Genomic DNA, 26,926 nt, shown 5'->3' with positions numbered 1-26,926 from the left:
TACAGCATCAGTGTCTATTAGTTTTTCGCAAGCAAAATAAAGTTGTATAGATTAGTCCAGAGAGTACCTACTTAAATGAAAATGTTTAAATCTTGGTATTGTTTGGGGTAAAGAATTAATTTCAACTAAATTCTACAATTTAGCAGTTCATTCTTCCCCTAGGTTTAAGTCTTGCCTGAAAACAGCATACATTCTTTAAATTTCAGTGTGTAAACTGCATTTATGTGGGATTTTGGAAAGACTGTGCACTCCCACCTAACCAAGAAAGTATGTATTTAAGTTTACAAAAAACCTACATAATACTGATAAAAACAACTTTGGAATATTTGAAAATTAAGCTACATTATCAACTTTCAACACAGCTGTACATTCATATCACTTTTCATCCTATTAAAATAAAACCAGAAACATGCCCTAAAAATGTCTAAAAAACACATCTGTAAATACTTACTGCCCTGTCATGCCATACCAATTTACATAAACATCAAGATGCTACCAAAAACAAGTTAAAGACTTCGAGTCAAAAAAAAAAAAGCCCTAGAAAGTGGAATCCTGTCAACTGAGGTAGTACATTTGGTGGAGGGGGATATAAGCAATTACCTTTCATTAGTTTAAAGCCTTTTAAAGGTAATAAAGAGCTTTCATTTTGAATTTTCTTTCCCCCAAAACTAAAACTGTGAGAATAAAGTAGTTCAACGTGTAATTTCTGAAGAGCAGCAAAACGTTAGAGAAAGCAGCAAGAACTATAAAGTTTTAGCCTGGGCTGAAGAAAATACAAGTGCTTTCGACCATCGGTTCACATGCCACCACGAAGTTAACTGATGTCTCAGCCAAAGGCAGATTTTTTTTTTTTTTTTAACAGCTGATGTGGTAAAATCAGGTCTGTTATTGATTATGGTACTAATCTTGAAATCACTGAATGTCTGCAGATCTCTGCCCCCTTTAGTAAACTCTGAGATAACAAAAGCACATCTTTATGTTAGCATATATTTCTTCGAACAACTGTCAAAGTCTGTTCAGATAAAAACCCCACTTTAAAAGAACTGTTCTGACTTTTAATGATCTCAGTTACTATTTAAGAGTGACATGAGATAGAGATAGTACATGAGGAATTTTATATACACTCAGAAGCAGTTTCATAGTCTTACACATGCGCACACACATTCTCTATCAAGAGGGTAGTTTAGGAATAAGTGACTTGCTCTATGGTTCTTACTTCGTTTTAGCCTTGTGAAATAGAAAGTGGTATCTGCCAAAAGCCATATGCAGAGGTAAATTTACTTTCCAGCAGATAGGATTCACAGATCAAAGATACGAAAAGTTTGCTTAGCTATAAAGCAGGAGGAAAAAACCTGAACCATAGAAAGATTTTAGCCTTTTTAGGCAGAATACTAGGGAGACGTATGAAAATGCAATAAAAGAAACATTTGGAATGTCAGGTCAGAAAACCAGCATAGATGGAACAGCTTTAGCAGTGTTGTATCAGAATATTAAGTATCCCTCCACGTGGAAACAACCTCTCTTCACAGTAGGCCAGTCTACCTATTTCCCTCAAAAAGCAACACAAGGTTAATCAAGACCCCCATCACATTTAAACAATTCACAATAAGCACATTTCATTATTTCAAATCATTGAAAGTTTACTGTAGAAAAGTCCAAACATCAAGGTAGTATGAAATAAAAACACTTTTAATAAAAGTGTGTCCCTTCAGTGTTAAAAATCTGTAACCACCAACAAGGAGAACTCACAACTGGTGACCAGGAGTTTCTTATTAGAATTCACTATTTTCAAGCAATTGTGTTGCCAGAAATTTGCTTGCAAGATGACAATTACAGACACCGTATTCACAGCGGCTCACAACAGAACGGTCCAACATTGAGTTTTCCATTTAAGAATGTTTTGATCCTTTGTTCTCTCCTCAGTCTGGTCCATAGTTTCATATCCAGCTTAACAGTGCTTTATGCAAAAAAAGTGGTTTCTTACATTCATTTTAATCAACCACGTGAAAACAGTGAAGTACAAAATTTTATTTTGCTTTCTACAAACACCAAAGGCCAGTATCAACTAGTGGAGAAGTAGTTTCTGGTGTCAGAGTAGTTAACCTAGTAAGGAAAGGCACCTGGATGATAGTTCAAGATTTCTGTAGAACCAAAAAGGGTAAATTCAAACATTCAGAGCAATATCAAATATGGAGGTTTGCCCCCTACATTTCATTTTACTTCAAACAACGTTCCTCCTTTATTCCTATTCAGAGTGACAACTCGTAGCTGGAAAAAAGTAATACTTTTGATAAAAGTTTGGTGGGGGTTGTTTGTTGTCTTGTATTTCCCCAATATGATTGTCTTCAGTTTGTGCCAATTGTTTGGTGTATGTGCACACGGACACGTGCTCACAGCACTGGCATCGTTCAGAAGGTTTTCAAATTCATTCTCCTTGGAGATAGCAATACTTGATGACACCAAGACAAGTTTAGTTCCCAGGACCACAGTCATACAGCAAATCAACAGTTACTGAAGTTGCATCAGCAACAAATGTAAACTTGTAGCAGAAGTTCCATAAGGCTTTCCCACAAAATCCCTCTCCTAGAAGTCCATTCCATTCCACTTGTAGCCAAGGGCCCACTTGAACTCCTCCTCATTAAAACAGAAGCAGCCACAACTCTCAACCTCTTGCCCTTAAAGGAAATAGTACTATCAACCTCATGCACACCTCCATTCCAACATGACATTTGGCTGCTGAATCCAGGTGCCTTGTTCTGAGCCCATCACTTCTACTATACAAAACCACATGTATGCTCTGCAAGAAAATTGTGTCCCACCTAATACACCTTTGTAAAGGAATGCTATATACAGAGTTTACAGCTCCTCCTCCTCCTCCCCAGCAAAGAAACATACACCACACTCACAAGCATAGTATTACGAAATCCATTCTAACCCACTTGTTCTTTTTAACTGGTACTTCATGGTTTTGAGCAGCGTTTTGGATGGCAGCACCCAGTCTGCCACATAGTGTTAACTTTTGTCCTTTGAATAAAAATAAAATGCAAGGATACAGTCTCCTTAAGTCAGAAGTGAGACAGTAAGAAAAACCTGAATGCCTTTTGTGTTATGTAAACTGAAGTCCTCCGATAAAACTTCCGGTTGAAATCAGAATCGGAAGATGGTACAATGTACAGTCATCACCTGCTTTCATCAGTGCTCCCCTTTACCAGTGTTTGGCACCTCTGTTCTTCATTCAACATTCCCATTTTCATAATTGTACTTTAAGGGAATGACTATCCTGAGAATTTAATTTATAAGAGTATTTGAGCAACATATGGGGAATGAGTACTTGCTATAGCAGCCAACAAAGGCAAGTCATTGGATTCAATCCTAGAAATTAAAAAAAAAAAAAAGAGAGACAGATTTTAAAATAATATACAGTCACTTTTTCAAGAGAAATACAAGATGATACTTTTCATCCACTTTAAAGAAATTGGAAGTGTCTTGCTATTACTAAGTTCATTGTTTAATCATTATTTACTGTCAATAATCATATAATACCAGTAAAGGTAGGTAAATAATGCTTAAACCCAAGAAGTATGCTAGCACTTTAATCAAAAGACAGCAGTAATACATTCTGTGCTATATAATATTTTGTGGTTTAAAGAAAAGATCTTTTATTTATTTGCTAAACCATAAGCCTTAGATTGTAGTCTTACCAGTGAGTAGGCACCAATAAGCCCAGTTTAGCAAAGTACTAAGTATCAGTTTATGGAAGATTATGCATTTTAGGTTTTGAATATAACTCAGTTCACTACATAGGAGCTCTTTTGTACCAAAAATGACCAAGAGCTGAAATTATTAATTATTATGCAATAACAGTTCAAGGAACGTCTCTCAAGTGCAATGGTCAGTTTCCAACTATTTCCAAATAGTGAAGCTGCTCAGAGGCCAAGATTTCAGTACATATTTATATGTATTTAACACGTACACACACACAGAGAAAAGTGCTTATTTTAGGGTTTCATTATTTACATTTCTGAGCATGAAGTCTTGTACAGTCTGGAAGGAGATAAATTAGATTTAAGCAGAAGTGCTAAAAGACATCTTGAGAAAGTGTATTTACTTCTTCCCCCTTTTCTGCTGTCAGCAGGCAGATACCTAAAGGTTATATGCCATCAAGTACTATTATTAGAAGACAGCTGCTGAACTGGACACCTGTTTATTTTTGAGACCCTCTTGTCCCTCAAGATACAAATGCACCCTTTTCATTCCAAAAATCCTGAAGTATTTGTTGGGATGAAGTTTCCATTAAGAAGATCACAACAGAAGAGAGTGTATATGAATGCATGGATAACTTCCTAATGACCAAAATCCAAACTCTCTTATTTCTAAAGATTTTAAAATGACAAGTATTTTGTTGTTGCTGTATAAATGTCCCCTCCTTCAAGATAGCTCCGTAGAACCCATTTTTGCAACTTATTAGGCACATGAAAGAGGAGTGTTAAATATGAAGCAAACCCTTGTGAGAACAAGCTGTCAACACTCAGATGAAAAGGAAAAATAACTGCCCCAGCTTTTGCCATTGCTTAAGATTGATACCTGCAATACTCACCCCAATACAATTCCTAGTTCTTTTACATGCACTCTTGTATGTCCTCGCAGATATTCTGAAAGCATTTTGCTTTTGAGATACATCTCTTGCAGTCTATCCTCAAGATGCATTATGCACTGTAAACACAGACCAAAAACCTCAGAACAGCTTTTGCAATTGCAGGCAAATATAACAGAAACATAAGCATATTGATTTACCTTCAATCTTAGAAGATAAGCTAAACCTCCACTCCAAAATCTAGAAGAGGAACTGGATTTATTACAACTGTGCTATAAACATTAAAAAGTTACACTACCCCAGAAAGAGGAAACCCCTCATGGAACTGGGGCATTCCAGCTCTCTTGGGCAGCAAGTTTGCTGCACAAACTGCACCTCTACCTCCATTCAAGTCTCTGCATTTCTGCCAACTTAAACAGTTTTATACCATTCTGTATATCTTACTAAGAATTAAGGCAGAATTCTTAGATCAAGATGTCTTTGTTATAAGTCAGTACTATTTTTCTGAAAGACTTGGTTTAGACAACATTTCCTAAAACTATCATTCTAGCTCTAAGGCTCTAGTGCCATTCTACTAAGAAACAAAGACTAAAGAAGTGGAAGACACCAGTACTTTATTCATCATAGAACTATAGCTCTTTTGCTGACTGCTTTTCTCTAGCAACTAAGTTACAAATCCATTTTAGGCACTTGTTTTCATACTTCCTAAGTACTTTCAGTTTAAAATTGCTTAAACATTTGATGCTGATTGCCAAAAGGTAATAGTTCAAGTGGAAACATCAATTTAATCATTCCACTTTTCTTCCAGCAGTGGAATGCTAGAAATGAATATTATTTTTTAATGCAGTCATGTGATTCATGGCAATTTCTCATATCCCAACTACAAGAGAGCAGATGAACCTTGGCTTCAAGGAGGGAGAGGGGTTAGTTATTCTGGGAAGACAAGGTCAGCAGGCAGCATGTAGTAGGCAACATGTAGGCAAGCTGAGTGGGTCGGAAGTCTTACAAAGTATTTTGTTCTAGGACAAAGGTACTTTCAAATTTGATACATTCCTTCTTTTCACAGGGACGACCACTTCAAAAAAGTTAAATTAGTTCAGCTCTCTGAAATCTGGAGATGAAAGCAGGAAGCACATGTAGAACCTCACATTATCAAACATATAATCATCCAGCAGGCACAGACAGCAATTAGAAACAGTAGCAGCAAATAGCTTCAGGCCATCATCCCATGCACGGGAGTTGAATGAAAAACCCTAAGTATTAGAAGTGAGATCTGGTGAGACCAGTTTTGTTAATTAAAAAACTAATGAGAAAAAAAAAAGGACTCAGACTTGTAGGTAGCCTAGTATGTATTTTTTCTGATCATCTGGAGTAAGATGAAGATATTTAATTATTCTTCCAATGAGCTAATATTGAGTCTTAATAACGGAAAATATAGAACCATTTTAAAAAACGTGCTTCATGGTAGTAGAGGAAAATCGCTGCTGCCAGTGGAGGAAAGGCAGAAGGTTTTTGACAACAGTTTGATCCATTTGCGTCAAGCAAATTTTCACTCAAGTCATTATAATCGTAACATTTTAGATTCTGGCCAAAAGGGAAGCAAGCACTCTTATCTTTTCCACGACAGGTAACCCTCATGCAAAAAAGCTATGAGCACTTTCTCAGTGGTTCAGGGGGGCATGAAACTGAATCACAAAGTAGCAGTTCAATCTCTTTCAATTCCAGTATTTGTGTTAAGGATTATGGATTTTTTTTTCAAGTTATGAGGGAGCAAGTAAGGAAGAACCCCACATTCTTTTAAAAGAAGAGTTGTTTACATCATATGATCTATTCCTTCTGAATACCAGCAAAGAATCAAAAGACATTTCTCCCCACAAGCTTGGTACATTAACCCATCGTGTTCAGCGTCCACAAGTCCTTTCTTTTTTTAATATTAGCTTCCTCTGTAGTTTCTCATTGACCAAATGGAAAAAAAAAAATCAACTTCTAAAAATACAAGAGTAGCTTAAACTGAGTTTAAAGGTGCAGATAAAAGTTTTGACATATTGCTGAAATGCAGCAGTTGCAGTCAGCACTTTACCAGGGCATACTGTAAAGCTCTCTCCAGCACAACTGTCTGAAGTGGTACAACAAAGATATCACCACAAAACCCCCAAAATACTTATTCATCTGAACAGTAACTGCCTGTAAAGAGGTATGCACTCCTAAAGGAAACTCCAAACATACAGCATTGTGGTCATCACTGATTGATATGAGTACATCAATACTTATGTTTCTATCCAAATTTAAATCTATAGAAATACTACTATGAAAATGTAACACTTCTAGAGTTTAGGAACACTTAGCTTCCATGCACTAATGCTGTTTTAGCAGATTGCAAAATCCCCTGACAGAAGGATCAAAGTGTCTCTAACACCAATTACGAAAAACTTGCAAACTACTAGCACCATCACTTCACAGTGCCTTTTTGTAAGAAAAAGGAAATAAAATACCCTGAAAATATTCTGCCTCCAGACATCTCCCAAACCACACAAAGCATATAGAAACTGCATATACAAATCCTAAGGTAACACTGGAAAGAACACTTCAGTTGCAAAATCAACTACGCAGTTTAAAAGTGGCAGGATTTAAAGTGTGACTGTGCTAGTGTTAGGATACAATTTCAACCACAGTTGCATATTTTTCAATGCCCAGAAGAATCCAGAGAAAACACTCAAAAATGTACCCACATATTTTGCCTAACGCTTGACTTGAAGAACTTAGTGTAGTCAATCCCACCATTTTAACCCAAAACAATGCCAACCAATACTATCTGGAGCTGTTAGTGTCTAGCTCTGTCTTCCACTTTCATCTGCTGGTGCAGCCATTACACAGGATTCCTACAGAATTTCTCAAGGCTATCTGCTGCTGGAGGACAAATCAATTCTGTGTATTAGAAAAGGGGTGACCACTGAAAAAACACTCTATCTCCCCTCACCAACAATCATGTGCTAAAAACCAAATTACAGTTATTGCAGTCAGACTTGTGGGGAATTTTGTTGTAATCAGCAAAACCAGCATTACTGATTTGCTCTGATGAACTCCACTACAAATGAGGACAGGAAAGGATGCTGTGGGATAGGGAGTACGCAACACGACAAAGTAACGTTCCCTGCTGCAACCCACCCGCTCCCAGGAGTCTCATCCCACCAATAATATGGAGCCATTAGGAAAGCTACCCAAGACAGCACTTGCCAAAATGGAAGGGTCAAGTAAATAAACAGAGGCACAGTTAGTTGGAGGGGAGAGAGAAGAGGCATCCACTGCATAGGGTTGAATAAAAACCCCGAGAAAGCTGTTTGCCGGAACCAGGATTTGGTAGATAGACACTTAAAACAACTTTCAGAGTAGAGAAGTGTGTAACTTAATCAAAAAAATATTAAAAACAAATGTAAGAGTCCTAAACATAAACACATGAGGACCATGCTAAAACTGCCTAAACAACTTATGTTCTGGCAAATGTATTTTGGAGCTGTTAACTTTAATCTGATCTATTTAATGTAAATTACAGGCAAACCAGTGTCCAATACTGGGCTGTAGCGTGGATTCCTTACAATATGTTACAACAGCTCTGGATTATATCAGGCATTAGTTCATGGATATCACAACACAGTTTACAGAACTCTGTGTTTGCTATCTGAGCTAAGCAATTTCCATTCACTTCGGCCTTCAATAAAGAAATACTTACAAAGTCAGCGGGGACGTTGAGTTTGTAAAGCTGTAAAATAGATTGCAACAGACTGGATACTTGACTCGAAACTAGAACATCCTTGCCTAACTTCACACTGTCCATCATCTTTCTCTGGCTTGTAGCTACTTGTACATTCCATTTATCTGTGTCGGCAATAATGCAGACAGCTTCTGCTATGGGCTCGTCTAGCACTGGATGCTGCAACAGAAACAAAATACAATTATGTGATACTTTTGTATACATTTCCACAGTTGAGTCTGAGGTTCTAATTTTATTCACACTGTTGTAGCAAGTAAGGAAGATTCAATGCATGTTTTTGTCCATTAGGGAACTAAAGTAATCTCAAAAAATGACAAGGAATACCAACTTTAGTGACAAGATTCACATTCGGCATTCAGGAGCACTGGATCTGCCAATTTGATCAAGACATTTGATTTTCATTAGTGCCTGAAAGTCACTGCTCCATTTGGTTTTTCTTCATGTATTCCCCCTACACTGAAGAGATTAGTTTCTTTCAAAATGAAGAGCATAATAATTACAGTGACCCAGTGATGGTGAAAGTACATTCAATGTTTCAGAGATACAAGAGGGATTTTACTATTCACAATCAAGCAGGGTGTAACAGAATAGCTGCGGTTGCAGGGGACCTCTGGAAATCCTCTAATCCAACCCCTTGCCAAGGCAGTGTCCATTAGAGCAGGTGACACAGGAACAAGTCTGGGCAGGTTTTGAATGTCTCTAGAGAGGGAGACTCCATGACCTCCCTAGGCAGCTGGTTCCAGTGTTCTGCCCCCTCAACAAAGAAATTCTTCCTCAGAAGCTGAGGTGGAACTTCTTTTGCTTTAGTTTATGGCCATTGCTCCTTGTCCTGTTGCTGTGTGGTCCTGAGCACCACTCTCTTGATACCTGCCTTTAGGATATTTATATGCATCAATGAGATCCCCTCTCAGTCTAGTCTCCTCTGAGAAGAGAGATGTTCCAGATCTCTAATGAGCTTTGGGGCTCTCCACTGGACTCTCTTCAGTAACTCCTCATCCTTGACCTGTGGAGCCCAGGACTGGACACAGCATTCCAGATGTGGCCTCACTAGGGCTGGGTAGAGGGGCAGGTGCACCTCCCTTGGCCTGCTGGATTGTTCCTGCTATGCACCCCAGGAGAGCCCTGGCTCTCCTGGGAGTAAGAGCTGCGCAGGCTCATGGTCCACTTGTCATCCACCAAAGAAGAGCCAGCACCACACTAGATCAATGTGATGTTGCCTAAAGAATGTATATACAGACACACACATGTATCACTGTTCTGGATAGTACATGCAGTCATGCCAACAGGATGATTTTTAATTGCTACAGAGAGAAGCTGCTGCCAATTACTAGATAACACTTTAAATTATATACTGAGGTCACACAGTTATTCCAGTGAAAGTTTAGTTATAAATTTTATAATTTAGGAGTACTTACAGTAGAAAAAGAACACACCAAAGTTCTTATATATACAAAATTACCTTCTGTAGTCAGTCATTTCTGCTACAGACTAATATCATACAGGCCTCAACAAGACTTTACCTCATCTGCAACACATGCTACTAAGTGGCAAAATAAGAAGTTTCGACTTGCATATAATTTTTCTGAAATACAGATAATTTTGTCTGCTATTGTGATGTAAAAAAGAAGCAGCTCAAAGGTTTTCTTCCTTGTCTGTAACTTGAAGTTGCAAGCAATCTTCCTTGTGTTAATCTTTGAAGAGAAGCCTCAAAAGTAATAAAAGAAAGCACATGATTCTTGCATGAACAGACTTTGCATATAGTGAATTAAGGGCTTAGATCTTTCAAAAAGGAAGACATGACAGGTGTGGCTGTTCAGCACAGGTAAGTAAAAAAAATTAACCTACTGAAATAACCTGTTTCTGTAGATTTCAGTAATATCACAACTCCTACTCTGACTCAGTACTTTAACTCACATGCATTGCATGAAGTAGATCTGCTAGTAGACACTGCTTGAGTTTTTCATCGTTATTTATTCCATGCAGCACTAGATCAGGTATATACGTATGACAGTAACCACCCAGGAGTGATCTTCCAAAGTTTTTCACACATTGACTGCTGATGGTGTTTGACCTGAAATACAAAAATACAAAGCACGTAAGACTCTTGCTTGACAAACTGCTTTCAGATTTTGCATGAATGTAAAGTCATGCCTGCTTCTACTGCAAATATTAATCAACAGTTCTACTCCAAGCATACAAAAATGTTCACACCAGTAAACATCTGCTGGTGCTCTTTGAAATAAGAATTTTAAAACTGAAATTTAACAATGTGTTGATTTCTTCAAACTTGTAAATAAGCAAATTTATATGCAGTGGAGTTCGCGGGATGTATGAGCTCCATGCTCTGCAGATTACAATTTTGCTAAATTTGAATTTTCTTTAACTCTCATGCTTAAGGTAAGTCTAGAAACTGACCTTAAGCACCATCAACCTCCATGTGCACCTGTAATGCTCAAAAACTTTCAATTAGCATGCATGTTTATTCCAAATCTGTATTTGATTTAACAATTATGTCAAATCTAAACAGTTAGCTTTTTAAGCTAAGTTTTGCTAGTCCTCAGATGTTCTATCTACATGTCTACATTAAATATTTCAGTCAGTTTACATAAAAAGCCTGATCACCTTTTGTTAGGCATTTGAAGTATACCTTTTTTATAAAACTTTATTAAACCTGCTCTGTTTTCTTTCTGCCAAATCTCCTTTCAAGAATTCTAACCACATCGCTGTCTGCTACTGATTTGTTTGCAAGGAACTTAGTCAAGATCCTAGAAGATTTCAGACTTGAAACTTCAAATAACTCCAAAGTAGCTACAGCTTTTGACTCCATTTAGTTCTAAATTAATCAGACTTCAATACCTTGGCAAAGGAAGTTCCACTTCTGCAAATTCTTCAAGTCGTTTGCTGATGTTATGATGCACTTCATCAGGGATACAACAATCACCTTCTTCATCACTAGCTCCAAGAGCACTGTCCGAACTCTCATTCCTTGGAATGTCTCCTTCAACTCTGAAGGAGGTTTTCCTTTCAGAATCCCCATAGGGGACATTTTTAGCACCTGCTTTAGGGGAATCGTGTTTGACAGCAGAATCTGCTTCTACGCAGTCAGAAGAATAGTTCTCCAGATTGCCAGAGCATAAAGTTCTATTTTCTTTCACGTTTGGCAATTTTACAGTTTCTACATTATCCGTGGGCAAAAGCAGTTCACTAGATATTGAGTTAATTAAATTCACCTCAGTTCCTTTACTTTCCATATGTTGGTTAAGTATGCTTTCCTTTTCCTCACACAGTGGGATTTGTGCATAACAAACATTATGTTTACTGATGGGTATAAAGGCAGCTTCACAACTGTCTTCTCGATTCTGAGAAGCATCCACAGTCAGATTTGTGGAGCTTGAGGCACAATGTATGACCTCCAGATTTTTAATTAATGCCTTCAGATTTTCTTCCATTTCTCTTCTATGAGTTTCTACGTCTGACTCTGGTGATGCTGAACTTCCAATCCGAAAAGTGACCTTTTCTAAGTGTGAACTCCGGTGGCCAGACCTTTCAGGACAAGGTAGGGCAGACGACCTACTAGAAAACTGATTTTCCACTTTTCTCTCATTCTGGTTCTTGTTCTTTACATCCATTACATCCTCTAATTTAGATGATTCTTCAGAGTGGTAGGATACCATTCCTGTATCAGTGACAGTTCTTTCGCTACCATCAGCTGCTCCTTTACAGAAACTGCTAGTTAGACAGTCAACAGATGTTTCAGATGTCTGAGTGGCCTTTCCTATTGCTCCCCTCTTTTCTTTTGAAGAGACTGGGACAGCCTGAGTGCTTTCTGGTTCACGCACCCACTCTGCAGTACTGTTGTTCTTATTTCCATCATTCTTTGGAGGTAGGATTGGAGGCACAAGAGCAGGTTCATTTTTAACAGTGACAACCACATAATCAGATTCCTCTACCTCTCCCTTTTCTAGTGCAGTTGTGATCTTGCTTCCATTTAGCACCTGCTCTCCTTCCCCAGCCTTCTCAGACCACGTCAGCTGGTTTTCCTGCAGCTCAGAGCACCGGATGAAGTAAGTTAGAACGTAGAGCAAGCGCTGCACCAACTCCTTGCGCTTTCCAACAATAACAGTTCGAGTCAATCTAACAGGAGAGCCTATGGCACCATAAAGATCACCTACATAGGAAAGCAAAAAGTTCACAGCTTCATGTTGCGTGGTAATACAACCTACGCTGTTCAAATTCAACACATTTTGAAAGAGCATTTATTATGGACACAACTAGCCAGTCAATTTCTTTCACAGTAAATTCATAAAAGTCTTAAACAAAGAAAAACAAAGGAAGTCCCTGAATGTTTCTTACACCTGGCTTTTGTCTGGAAGGGTTTTTGTGAGGAATCAGCTGCTATTACCCATTTCTTTCTGTTAAGAGCCACTAAATTTGATTGACGCAATGCTTACAAGATATAATCACCTGGAAACTGACACAAGAGGGGGCAAAGAAGAATGTAGATCCAGCAAAACTCTGAAGCCAGCTATACTATTTTCTATTAATTTTCTTTCACATCAAAATTTTTCTGTTTTAGTGCAGTGACCTTTCTGATAAAAATGGGCATTTTTACACAGACAAAAATCTTAATTACATTTTTCAGGACTAAGGTATCAAAAAAGAAAAAAAGGAATAAATATTAGCTTAATAAATGAGGTTCAGAAAAAATGAGGCATGTAACAACCCTACTGAGCAAGGCACGTGCTGTGTATGTGGGAGCCAACCTCACTCACATGAGCATTTAACTTTGGCAGGGGGCAGTAGAGAAGTAGAAAATCAAAATACAACTGCAATATGAAAGGCAGGCGCTACTACATCATCATCTGAGTCCCCCCCAAGAACAACTTATTTATTATTTTTCCTGAAGAACTGCTCTTTTAACAGAACTAAGATCATACGTATCCTACTTTTAAAATATTTTTTGGGACAGTGGCAATTATCTTCCAGCTGCTTATAATCATCAGCTAAAGGATTCCTACTCTGGAGTTCTGGGAGAAGTAAACATAGATAGCCAGTAAGGGAGTGTTCACATGCCCTATTGGTCAAAGATCAGCTAACTCAAGAAATACCTATTCTTAAGATGAGTTAACCCAGTTCTCTTCACATGACACCCATCAGAGAACACTCACTAAATTGTCTTAGCTTAACCAAACTATGACTGATCTCACCAGACATAACAGACAGAATGGCTGATCTCACCAGACAGCCAGAAAAAACTAAATTTTCTTCAGCTACCTGAAGTGTGGAAAGCAGGCTTCTCTACCTTGAGGCTTGATCAGCTACCTGCTAATCTATCAGACTGCTTTCAGGTGCTAAATCCTTCCCCTGCTGCTCAAATTCTGTTCTGAATAGAGCTTGCCATCAGGGTTTTGTACTAGACCTCAAGAAGCAACATAATATTAAGAGTTATAAACAGAGCTTCAGAAAGGTTTCTTCTGAGGACAAGGGGGCCTCTGGTTTCAACACTAATGCAGCAAAAAAAACCCCAAACCAAACCCCAAAAAACAAAAACAAAACAAAAAAACCCCCACCAATCCCAAAAAACCAAAGAGCACATTGATGTCCAGCCTCTTTCTCATTATAGAGAACATAAAAGGAATAAGGCTCCCAACTCCATTCCTACAAAACAAGGATCAATGAGACAGCAATTCCATGGCTCTCTTACTGTCCCCCTTGCTAAGATCTGCCACTTCCCATGATGCCAGTGAGGCACCGGAGAGACTCCTGGGTGGTGGGATCAGCGGTGCCATCTTCCCTCAGTTAGGGACACCCTTCCAACCAACCCCAGAGCCTAACAAGTCAGCAAGTTCATTCCTCAGGAGCCAAAAGTGGGCTTCAGATTCCTCAATCTCAGAGGCTGGTAGGCCGCAAGGAGAAGCAATTTGGAAATTAAATTTGAATATATTGTTTTACTTTTGAGTTGAGCACAGTTGCTATGGAAATCAGATTCAGGCTTCAAGTTCATTTGCACAATTTGCTTTTCTATAAATACTAATAAGACAGTACAACAAATCATGCTCTTCAAAACATACTAATACTTGTTAGTACCATTAGATTGAAGCTGATGTTTAAGAGACAGTATGTCTTCATGACAGAGGGACTTACAATTGCATCAGTATGTAATTGCAATTGATATGTAATGAAAATACAGGTCTGAAGGTGGAAAGCCAAGTACATCAAAACCCTGCCATTTCCGTTTTTAAGCACCAAAGTTTTCCTCCCTCTTCTTAAAGAGAAGGACCAGCAGAGGGCAACATCTCACTTTCTCAATCAGTTTTTGCAACCACATCAGTAACAGATTTTCGGGCTTTATAAGAATGAAACAAAATAGAGAGCATTTTGAGTTCAGGCACTGAGAACTTGGCAAGACAAAAAGAGAAACAGACTCTTGATTAGTCACCAGTGGTGACTTCTGAGAGCGACCACAAGAGCTACTGCTGAGCTTACGCCTCCAGTCCAGCTGGTTTTTGTAACTCCAGGCCGGGCTTCGTCCTCAACACACTTCTAATTTCCCCTTCAGTCTAACCTCCGCACAATGTTTAAAAGACATCTTAAACCCAGAAACAATTCAACTACAACTACATGGGTAAAGTAGCAAATCCTTCCTAGAGGTTACTGAGAATAAGAAGCCTGAGACAATTAGGAAGTAAAAATACCAGCACCACAGAGTAAATCACATCATTGCCTCAGCATGCACGTGTGTTATTTTACATGGCAATATAGTTTATCAGCTAACGTGAAGGGCGGTCTGATGTCAGATTTTCATCTGCTGCCAAGAAGAGGAGGAATTTTCAAATATTTACCACTGACAGGATTACTTTCTCAGCTTTCATTCACCTACTCATTTCACATCAGTTATGTAGATCCTTGTACCAAGATAATTTACAAGCTATAAAATATTTGTCAGAGACCAGCCTGGGGCACAGAGCATAGAAAAAGAATCTTGCTCCAAGCCCATTCATGTAACAGTAAGTGAACAGAGGTACTGGCAATTGCCAGAATTCTGATCTATTGCCCTGCTCTCTATCCTAGCTATGTGAGAAAGAGACAAAGGGACGTAGCCAAATTTAATTACAAAGGGCCTCCAAGGCCCAAGTAACTCCTCTAAATCCAGTCTATTTCATCTTACTCTTTCCCAAACTGCTCAGACCATTCACAGCATTTGCACCATCTTAATTCCTCTATAACAAGTCAACCAGACAGTGTAACAGAGGATGTCAACAGGAACAAGAATAAAAAGCAGGCTATGCAAAGAGGCCGCCAAATGCTCTGATTAATCGGGCAAAAGACACCTATTGGTAACAGGAAATGTGACCTGGATAACAAGTAGCCCTTATCTAAAAGGAGTGGATGCACAAAGGTGCTTGTTACAGAAAAATCTGAAGCCCTTCCAAATCATACTGACCCAGCTGTGCCCAGAGAGGGTTATATGGGTGGGATTTTGCCAGCATGTTCACAGACTGGGATGTGCGCTTCTCAGAGAAGGCCTTGATGGGAGGATGGTCAACAGGCATCACTGTCGGGACCCAAGCCAGGTGATAGGTCAGCACTGCAGTCAACAGAGCAGCAAAGAACCTGGGAGAAAAAGTAAAAAAAAGGCATGTCCAAAGTAATACCAGCAAAAGAAAACCCCATTAAGTGCTTTAACATTCACATGCTCTGAGAAGCACACATGCGCTTTCTTAAGAAAAAGGGATTGGGGGAAGCTTACTGATTTTTGTTGATCTGTTCTATCAGAAATGTAAATTCTTTAAGAAAACGCTGGCATAGCTGATTCTTTTCCAGGGTGCTGGACATCATATTAAGCCACACAGGCTCTGCAATCCTTGGAACAGAATATAGGTTCCAGATGGTAACTCTGCTCAAAGAAAATTCCCAAAAAGCAAGTGTGAATATGCACATTTAAATTCTGCAAATAAATATAAGTAGCCCCTTTCCTCATCTGTTGTCCAGATTTTAATTTGCTTTGTTTGTTTTGGGTTTTTTTGGGAAAGATTCAGGTGGCTAAACAAACTGGAAGAGTTTTAACTCTTCCAGTAACTGCTAGTGTCCAGAACACTAGTCTGTTTAATTCATATTATCAGTAACCCAGTGTCTTCATATGAGTTACGTATTTGGCTTCCCTTTTTCGCAATCCCATGTGAATTTCATTCAGAGAAACCATTCAGAAATAAGTTTGAGGGGAAGAAGAACCCACGCTATTCATTGCACAGACTCAATTCTGCATTCCAGATATTACACAATCTCCATTCCATTAAAGCCTTCTCCCTCTCCTAGGCTGACTTTCTTAGCATTTGACCATCCTATCCTTTCTCAAGTACAGAAAAGAGAGCTTTTGACTGCAACTTTCTTGCCAATTACATTGTTCAGCATCTATGGCTAGGAGTAGACACATCCATCTGCCTGAGTACATCAATCGACCCAACTGTGCAGGCATCAGCAGAAGCCAGCTCTTGATGAGATGTTTAGACTTTAACTGACAATCCTAGGAACATGTGAATGCAACAGAACTACTTTCATTCTCATTTGGAAAGTGGCTGAGCTGGTTTTGCTAAACTTTTCTGAAAACATTTACCCAATGCAGAAGATTCATTCATGATAACTTCAAGACTGTCTAAAATACAAGACCTTACATTCAATTGCTTATAACTGAAAGTGACAAATATCTTTCATGGAGCATGAAAAGCCCTCTCCTTGTAATTCAATATTCCATCAACTCACCTGAATTCTCCCAGGGCATCCATGACACGGCTGATATAAACCTGCACTCTCTGGCTGGATTCTGCTATTTTTCTACATGAGATCATGGCCTTGATTAAAAGTTAAAGACACAAAAACAGCTGCTTAAAGGATTCACATGCTTCATCTCTTTAAACTTCATTAACAAGTCAAAATTACTAAGATCTAGCCCCAGTCCTATACAGCCACTCTGGAGAGCAACAAATGCCAACCTCCCTCCACCTCCTAGGAGACCAATCCCTAAAATATTGGACAAGGGGACAGAAGAGAACATTTCTGAGAGTAGGAAGACGGCAACAAATATTTTGTGTCTCTCTTTTAGACACTGCATGAAAGATAGAGTACCATCACTTCCACAGTCTCCAGGGAGTCAAGAAAACCTCGAAGTAAAATACGGCAAGAAGGAAACAAGGAAAGAAAAACCACCCATAGCATAAGACTCTCCATTCTAATTCTGTCTAGAAAAGAAACTGCACCTCTTTCAGCACATGCTGAGTTCCTACACTGGGCTCGAGCTCAAGACTGCATGTGTAAGGAGGGAGGCAAGCTTGAAACCACGCACCTTCTCCCACTCTTCATCTATCAGATTCTAGAATACTTCATTCTGATTGACATTTTTCCACATTATGCCAAATTAGTATTCTGTACCTTTTCTATTGCATATTTCAGCTTGTTCATGTGAGACTCAAAAAGAGGAAAGTGAGAGAAAAAGAAATCCTGGAAGTTTCTCTGTGCTTCTTCTTTTTCAGGCAGAGAAAAGATTATGCTGATTGCAATTTTTTTCCTCCGAACCATTGCAGGATTGGAGCTGCAGCTTTCATCAGCCATACTAAACATTTCTTCAGTGGACCTGTAAGACAGATTTGTAAGGACAGTTACCTGTGTACTGAGAGATAATTCAGCTTTTATCATAGCTCTCTATATAGTGGCAGGTAATTAATTTGTAGGACTCCTTTGACTGACTACATGTTTGCTGTCACATGTTTCTGAACAGAGGATACCTGACATATTGATGGATTCAAACAGGAAAAAGACAATCCCCAGAGAGGCCTGGTGTGAACACTTTCCTCTGAAACAGAACTATTAGATTCTCTCCTGGCATTATCTTTCAAGGAGATGAAGAAAAGGGAACCGAGATACATCACACAAAATCATAACCAAAAAAGATTAAAAGTAACTTTGGACCTCTGAACTGCATCCAGCACTTGAGCTCCTCTCTAGGTGCTCAGCAGCATATTTATGATGCTCTTGAATCTGGACTATTGCTCATGAGGGATGCTGGGAAACATATAACCTGTACTACCTATATTGCTCTGGCAACTTAAGACTGATGTTTGCACTTAACCATACAAAAGAAAACCTTCTATATTAACTGAAGACAAAATGTCACCACTTAGGAACTACTGTGAAAACACAAGCTTAATGTCTACAAATACATGCTTGTACAGCTCAAAGTTGTGTAGACTTCAGCTTAGAAAGATTTGTTTTCTGCTTAAAATGATAAAAAAATACAAAAAAAAGCCCCAAAAAACCCAACCAAAACAAATATATCAAACCAAACAAATAAAAACCCAAACACACAAACAAATAACAAAAAACAAACAAAACCCCACCCAGTAGCTATTTTACAACAATTATTAGTTCCCCGAGTTCTGTTCATTTCCTTGATAGTTCTGTCCCATTTCTTTCAACAATTTTGTCTCTTCTCAACATTACACATGGGTTGCTATTAGGATCAATACTGCTTAATGCTTTGATTATCAGCCTGGCCTGTGGATCACAACACACATTCACTGAGCTTGCAGATAATGTCAAATGGGGGGAAAATGGTCAGTGAAGGGGACAGCAGTGTCCAGAGAGGCTGTGGAATCTCCATTCTTGGAGATTTTCAAGACTCAATCATGAGTCAGGTTCCACAGCCACCTGATGTAAATTCCAAGCTACTGCTTTGCACATGCAACTGATGGATGACATCCACAAGTTTCAGCCCAGTTTTAATGTGATTATACAAAAGGGTGGCAATTCCCTCACCCTGTTCTTCTATAAATACTGGTCTTCCAGTGCTAGATACTGATACTGCTGAATTCACAAAAGCGTTAATTTTTCTTCCTTAAAGAGTCTTGATAAATTTCACTGAAAAACAATGATTTTTATAGATATATACACACACACACATAAATAAGTAAAACAGCATGGACAAAACGTCTGTTGGAAGGGACTTCAACTGAATAATGGGTTTTAATCTACTGAGAAATTATAGGAGAAAAGGGTAAAAAAGACAAAAAGAAAAGTCACAGAGACATTTTGAGCAGCAGCTCATTTGGAAATAGCTTGGTTTTATAGTTTCTTTTAACTTAAGACTCCAATACCAGTGAGTGGTAATTAAAAGTTTGAAGTCTTTTCATATCAGAATTATCCTGAAATGGAGTCTGTAGCATTTATAGAACACTGTGAAGCAATTAACAAAAGGAAAGACTCAGGGCTAAGCATTCATTCTTAGTCCATTCTAAAAATAAGTGGTTTACAGTTTAATTGGTTTGACAAAGTTAAATATACAAAAAATTCTCATCACAGAGGCATGAGTCCATGAACACAGGATAAAACACACAATTAAACCCCAGAAAAAAACAGCTTGTGGGAAAACAGAGTTCAAGACAAAAACATAACCTCATCTGAACTCCAGGAACTTGCATACTGAGACAGAAATTCTCAAGGAAGTCGGAAAAGGATGGTCAGTCAGCATCTAAGAAACATCACAAACTTTTGTACTGCTTCCCAGGAACAGAAATTGAGGAATTTAGGTCTGAGAGAAGCCTTTTCAACAAAACTGCTAATCTAGCTTGCTTGCCAATCAACTATGTAGAGTTCCAGCTAGACACTTCAATTTCTTTGAGCTATTGGCCTAAAACACCAGTCACAGAGACTGTAGAATCTTGGCTGTAACAACCTGGGGTGCAAACTCTGTGGCACTGAAGTATTCAACCAGAAGCCTACTGTTTCTCTAGCAAGTAACCAAAAAAAAAGTAACTGAAGAGGCTTTTTGGCTTAGAAAGAATCCCAGTTGAAGAATAGTTCTAGACAGTGAAAATAATGGTGTGCTGTTTCCAGTATCTTTCACCAGCACAGGATTTCCAGTGTGGAAGAAAACAAGCAAACAAACAAAACCAACCCTGCTCCCGACAGCAAATAAACAGCCCAAAGAGGCTACTTCCCTCTAAACAATTAGTAACTTTCAGAACACTTTGTAGAAATCTATATTCACAAAAATTTGGCTACTTCTTAAACTAGGTTGAAATGATCTTATTTTGCCTAGATGTTTTAACTTTTTTTACATGGGGTGATGTCCACCTTATTTCTTTAGGAAACTAGACTAAAAAGTACTTCAGTTTACCCAAAGCAACCAGTTCACTCTAAACTGCAAGTGTGATTTAGAACGCATAACTGCTACATTAGTACCATGGCACAATTCATGTTAAAAATGTTTCACTAAGAATACCTAGAATAAGCTGCAATGTTGGTTGACACTGGGGAAAGAAGTCTTTTCAAACAGGGTTTAATTTTTATTTTTTACTGACTACATATTTTAACTGGCAGCTTTTATGCTTCTCTTAACTGAATAGGGAGACAGGCCAAATAGCATGAATTTCTTGTAGGTCTCCATTAACTCCATTCTGTCTCCGGGTACAGGTGGATGAGGACGGAGAGAGGATAATCAAGAACCATTTGCTATTTTGCAAATGACAAGGGAAGAATTTGCTTATTAGCTATGAAGAGTCTGCTGCATTCCATGCTTTGTTATGCCACTGAGCTACAAAAGCTAATAAAATTCCAAAACAGAAGCCAAGCTTTTTGATCACAGCTTTTTTTCTTCCTGTTTTGGCAGAAGTCACATCAGGAACATCCTGTACCAGCCAAGAGAGTCATCATGGGCTATTACTCCAAAATTTCACTAACTGCTCACTAGTCAGACTTCATCATAGTATAAAGTCACTATGGCAGCAGTGCTGTTAATGTCCTTTTCATCTCAACAGGATGCTCTGCTCCTTCAGAAACAGTTTAATTTATTTTTCAGAATATGGCCTCATACACAGCCTATACATTCACACCATAATAATACACAGCCAATGTCTTAAATAAAAATAATTATATTCCAAATTGGGCTTTGGAGTTCACATTCAGCCAAAACTAATCTTTTTTTATATTGGCAATCTTATGTAACAAGAAGACGGATTGAGTCAAGAATGTTTAATAACAGGAGTTGTACTTTTAAAGAAAAGAGGCTTAAGCTCTGTTTAACTTAAATTACAGCCGAACAGTTGTAAGAAGAAAGACGCTATACTCACCACCTTGGAATAATTCCATTCTCTAAACTGGTTGTCTGACTTCGGAGCCAACGACGTTGGTAGCTGCTAGAAGATGATGATGAAGAGCTTGGAGATGGGAAAGGAGTAACCAGAAGGCTGCTCAGAGATGCTATGAAGAAAACAAGAAATTCCACATAAAATGAATCACAAAGAGTGCTGGTTAAATACTTTTCTTCATACTCTAACAATAATTTCTCACAAATATTGCTCTTGCCTGCTGATCTTTTTCACACAACTCACTTGTGACAGGAGAGACAATTATTTAAATAAATCCTGCTTGAGGACATTCACTTGGTATAAAGTAGTACTGTCCCTACTAAAATATACTAAAGTGTATCTTATTCTCATTAAAAGGGTTCTCTCCCAAGAGTTGTTGTACTCCCACTACAATAGACAGGATGACTTCTGGTCTTCATTTCCCTATTCAGTGTAAAAAACCAATTCCTCTTCATTTGCACTAGTAAAGGCTCCAACCAGTTCTTCCTCCAAATTAAAAATTGGTTAAGAAACCAGAACATGGTGGCTGTAAACAAAGAATATAATTACAAATATTTTTGCATGAAGGCTTGGGGCAAATGAAAAAGGCAAACCACTTAGCAGATAAAAACAATTGTGGATTTACAGGTCATGAGGTATCTATATTTCAGGTGAATCACTGCAGCAAAGAATTGTAACAATTTAAAAAGCAGGCAAACAAGATAGACAGCAGATACCTGACCGAGCAATGCCACTGTCTCTGTCCTCATTTTGTCCTCTGCTAGGCATATCAACAGGTGTGCTGTGTGCTAAAACAAACAGAGCAGATCAATAGAAAATATTACATAATTCATCATACTATTTGTCAGCATTAAAAAAATGTTTACATTTAAAGGTCATACACCAAAAAAATTACATCCCGTCCTGTTGCTCAAAATCAGCATGGTGTGAAGAGAGGTGGCAGCAAACCTATGCTGAGTATCATGTCACTAAAGGAAGATTATTTGCCCCAATGTAAACATAAAAAACATTTCTAAGGAGCTTAAGAATATGAATGCAGTCTGCATTATCAGAAATCAGATATACTTTGAAAGTGAGGGCTGGTGGTACTCCCATCCACCACTCTTGATAAACTCTGAGTTGCAAGGATGTCCTTTAACACCTTAACACCTGTCCTTAACAGGTTAAGAACATAATGAAATAGTCTAGCACAAGGTCCATTAAAAGCTTCTGTTTCACTTGGTGAGCTGAGATTTACTGTCCACAAAGCCTCACAGTCAGAAACATCCAACCTATGTCACGTTACATTGAAGTGTTAGTAGTGCAGAATCACACAAATTGTAGAGCATGCAAGATTTGCAAAGGCTGTGAAGAAACTGCATTGGTATTTCAGTTCACATTTTTGCAATTAACAGAAGAATTAGGCCTGAGATCTACCCACCTGCATGGATCATCATTCTGCCTGTAAAAGGAGACTTTATGTAGCTTAAGGCTTTGAGAATTAAAGAAATTGATATTGCTTGAGAAAAAGAAAGCCCTTAAAGCCTCCCAGACTCAGCCCAAGAATTTTGAATGTGTGTCATCAAATTAAAAAGTAGCAAGAGATAGAAGAAGATAAAGCTGTACACCAGCAAGACACCTGCATGTTAGCAAGAAACCAGCAATAAGTCAGGAAACATAAGTTCTCTAAGAAACATAAGGGCTAATTCATTTTTAAAAACACGGCATAAAAATCTCTTTTAAATTAAACACTGTAATTTAGCGATTTTCTCAGAAGACATATTTTTAAGCATACGCCAGACACACCTGTTGTCACTATTTTAGCCCTCTGTTTCTAGAGACTAATTATGCATGTCCTGCAAAGATTCAGAAGGAGCTGGATTTGTGTGTGCATATGGATGGGTTACACCGTGGCTGGCATTCCACACAAACCTGCAAAGAAAGAAGCACTGCGGATGAGCCGGAGGGGACCTCCTTCAGACACACCCTGCAGCAGTTTGCTGCTACACAGCTGTAACACACCTACGAAACAAAAGCAATGTAGAGAAAATGGAAAAAAATAAAACAATTAAAAAAAAAAAAAAAAAAAAAAAGACACCACACAAGAAAAAGAAAAAGTAAAAAAACCCAAGGAGGTGATGTACTGGGAAAAAAAAAGGCAAAACTGAATGAACAGATGGCCTTGTGTCATCAGAAAGACATAGAACCTGGAAATATTTACCTAAATTACTTCCACTGCGACAGGTTCCCAAACCATTCTGATTGGAGCTCAGCTTCCCCAGGCTGGGATCTTGGTTGATGTATTCAAAGCTATCTTGCAAGCTAAAACATGGGGGAAAGCCAGTGTTCCTTGAGAATGTGATCAATAGGCATTAATATTAGCTTAAGGTTAGGTTCATTTTATAAAGAAAAAAAGGCTGAATGTTAACTTTACAGCCAAATTAAAGGGTAAGTAGGTTCATGAAACTAGAAGGAAACAGGCAATTATTTTTCATATTTGAATTATTGGAAGCTTCTTTTTATGACATTTGGGATTCACTTTATTCATATTTACCCATTTTGGGGAGGAGTTACAACAGAACAGCATATCTGTTGAAGAAAACAGAAGTGGGATACAGGGACCAAGCAGTCTCAACATATCCCTTCCTCATCCTTCTGACGGCAGGAAGAGATGGAGGTTTTGATTGTCCAAAGCACCTAACCTCTGAACTTCATTGCATGTGCTGGACAAATTAAGAAGTAGAAACTTGGAGATTTTTAAAATTTTTTTTATTAAAACCTTGGCTGGACTAACTAGGATCTATTCAGAGAATTCTTCTCCACAGCTGCCTTCCCGATTTTCTACCAGAACTACAAAAGGAGAAAGAAAGACAGACAACAGCACTGGCTGGGAAAGGAAAAAAAATACATATAAAAAAAGATGTTCTTACTTATTGTTGCTTCCACTGAAGCTTCCTACCCTGGCTGAGAAGACTTTACTTATCATCAGCTGTGGGGGAGAGCTGAAAGGATAAACAGACATTTCAGTGAGTCATCAATTCCAAGTGCCTAACGAGACAGTGTATCACAGAAGAGGACACTCACCGTATGTAGTGAATTTTCAAGGTGGAGCCTTTGTAACTCATTGCCACTGAGCCAAACATCATTTCTCCCAGCATATTGACATCGGAGGCTGGTCTGGTGTACTACACAGACAAGAAGATAGGAACAGCAAAGTCAAAAATAACTTGGCATACTATTTTAACTTCACATAGTGCCAGAGCCATGCATTTGGAATGGAGAACACAAAGAAGTTCATCTTTGCTATGCAGAGTAAGATCAGCGTGCACTCAGTGTGGGTTTAACACTCTGGGTTTAGCAAGTAGAGCAGGAAGAAATCCTGCATTTTGCTCACTAGATGAGCAGTACTACCCTTTTTCCAGGGGGACCTCCAAAGGCAAGAGAGAAAAAAAGACCCACTGCATTTCTAAAGAAATAGCCATGCCCAGCAACAGTCCCATATAACAGAGTGTGTGATAAAAAGCTGTAAATGTTAACAGGACTTGGATTCTGTGGTCTGGATCCCCAAAAATAAACTGCCTTCCTTACTCAAACAAGTAAACTCACCTTCCCTGCCCTTGCAGAAAGCTTCTTGGAAATGCTTTTTATTGGAAAATGGTTTGTGATTATACTTAGAAATGCAGTCTTCAGATCAGCTGCTTATTTTGTTTCAAAGACTGATCATCAATAGCAAATACAAAGAGGTTTGTTAATTCTGAGGAAAATCATCTTCCAGTTAAATATTATTTTCTTTTCCCACCTTAACTATGCTTCAAATTCCATTTTTAGGTGAAATGCTAACACTTTTACTAAGAAAAGAGCCAGAGTACCTAAAATTTAATGTTATACTAAGACAGACTAAAGGGACTCCTAATACACTATGTTCAACAGCTTCTTTAGACCTGAACCATAAGCAGACATGAACAGAGAACAGTATATTGCTTCTTAAGACCTTCTTATGACAAAATGCTGTTAGATATATTTCACAACTCCTTGAAAGATAAAACCACAATAGACCAAAAGGTTAAGATGCACCCACACATGTTTTTATTCTACACTTTAAGAATATTAGAGTAGATATCTCAAGGTTCAGATTAATCTGTAACATAATAGAAGCCAAAGTCATCCAGTGCATCTATTGATGTCTTTAATAAACTAACTTCTTTGGTAAAATGGAAAACCAAAAGCAACAAAGTTACAAACATTACCTGATACTTCGGTATCTGTTCTTTGATATTCTGCACACAGCTTATAGAGGGACTATGGGAAGAAACGGTGTTCCCATTGCTTGCTTGGCAGCTCTTGGCAGAAGTCTTTACAGAAGCCTCATCTGCCATTTTCTATGTCAAAACAGAACAATGTGATAAAAACTATTAAAGTAAATCTGAGAAGTCCCATTTCTAAACATATCATGGCAGGAATCTTCTTAAAACTACAGGAAAGCAACAGAAATAAAGAATACTCTTATTTGGTTCAAAAATATGTATCAGTTTTAAAATATTTTTTTAAATGCCAGCATCAGAGCAAGTGGAGAACTGCTCTCACATTCACACTGTCAGACAGGTTTTCATAGGAGTGAAATATAATTGGACTAATTGGTCAGTTTCATGGTAAGATCATTCCCAATTGTTATGAATTACCCTTTGTAATATTTACCAAAATTTATGTAAACAAAATCTCAGCTTTTGGGTTTCTTACAAACCAATTCCTGTAATCATTTGCACAATTAATCACTCAAATTGCACATAACTTTTGCTCCCCAAATAATTAACGGATTTCTAAAACAGAAGAACAGCCAGCAAAAACAAAGGATGAATAACCTATCATTTGGTACAATTAACAGGTTAAAGACAAACAATGTATACGAATATTCAATGTGAATAAGCTTTACTATATTTCAGAAAAACCCACAGTATACACACATACGCTTCCTTGACTTTAATTTAAACAGGACTGAGTTTGAAAGTAATTTTGCCTTAATTTTACATGAATCAAGATTTAGTTTTGCTATTTGATAACAACCAAACACTCAAAATCATTTTTAATGTCTATGTGTTTGCATGGCATTCAAAGTACTGGCTGTTTTAAAAGGGTACCTAGATTAGTGTCTGGCTAGAAAACAGATTTATAGTCTGTATCATGTGTTATGAGGCAAGCTATAATCTGTTTTATGTCAGTGTTGCATAGAGAGTTTCTGACAGGACATTTCCTAGTTAACTTTTAGCTAAAGTATTCCAGCAAGTGGAATAATTTAAATATTTAAATAAAGCCAGAAATGTATTTTTTGCTAATGCTGTTTGTTTTAAAACAACTTAAAATACAAAGTAATGACCTTGATTTTGGGAGAGGGTGGAGCAAGAGGAGAAGCAAGATTAACAGCCAGTCTGACCCATTTACGCTCTTAAG

At 38.1% G+C, this 26,926-nt stretch overlaps 1 protein-coding gene across 2 annotated transcripts in view; it reads right to left on the bottom strand.

The window, feature by feature from the left end:
* Positions 1-1,671: 1,671 nt before the first annotated feature.
* Positions 1,672-26,926, bottom strand: part of FNIP2 (folliculin interacting protein 2) — a 48,626-nt gene continuing 23,371 nt past the window's right edge. Inside the window, exons 3-18 of one of the 2 annotated variants that reach the window (XM_040063759.2) lie at positions 25,729-25,860; positions 24,566-24,666; positions 24,412-24,483; positions 23,703-23,803; positions 23,414-23,503; positions 22,219-22,290; positions 21,485-21,614; positions 17,790-17,991; positions 17,124-17,212; positions 16,114-16,260; positions 15,808-15,977; positions 11,220-12,531; positions 10,278-10,434; positions 8,322-8,522; positions 4,598-4,713; positions 1,672-3,372 (exon numbers count right to left, since the gene is read on the bottom strand). In XM_040063759.2, coding sequence (XP_039919693.1) covers positions 3,294-3,372; positions 4,598-4,713; positions 8,322-8,522; positions 10,278-10,434; positions 11,220-12,531; positions 15,808-15,977; positions 16,114-16,260; positions 17,124-17,212; positions 17,790-17,991; positions 21,485-21,614; positions 22,219-22,290; positions 23,414-23,503; positions 23,703-23,803; positions 24,412-24,483; positions 24,566-24,666; positions 25,729-25,860 — 3,171 coding nt within the window. In that variant the 3' untranslated portion in view covers positions 1,672-3,293. The remainder of the gene's footprint in view (positions 3,373-4,597; positions 4,714-8,321; positions 8,523-10,277; positions 10,435-11,219; positions 12,532-15,807; positions 15,978-16,113; positions 16,261-17,123; positions 17,213-17,789; positions 17,992-21,484; positions 21,615-22,218; positions 22,291-23,413; positions 23,504-23,702; positions 23,804-24,411; positions 24,484-24,565; positions 24,667-25,728; positions 25,861-26,926) is intronic. The other variant, XM_040063760.1, reaches the window with a different exon arrangement.

Source organism: Hirundo rustica, chromosome 5, assembly GCF_015227805.2.
Source record: "Hirundo rustica isolate bHirRus1 chromosome 5, bHirRus1.pri.v3, whole genome shotgun sequence".
In the NCBI taxonomy this organism is placed as follows: domain Eukaryota; kingdom Metazoa; phylum Chordata; class Aves; order Passeriformes; family Hirundinidae; genus Hirundo; species Hirundo rustica.
Note: the sequence above shows the minus strand (reverse complement) of the source record. Positions and strands in the feature narration are given on the sequence as shown.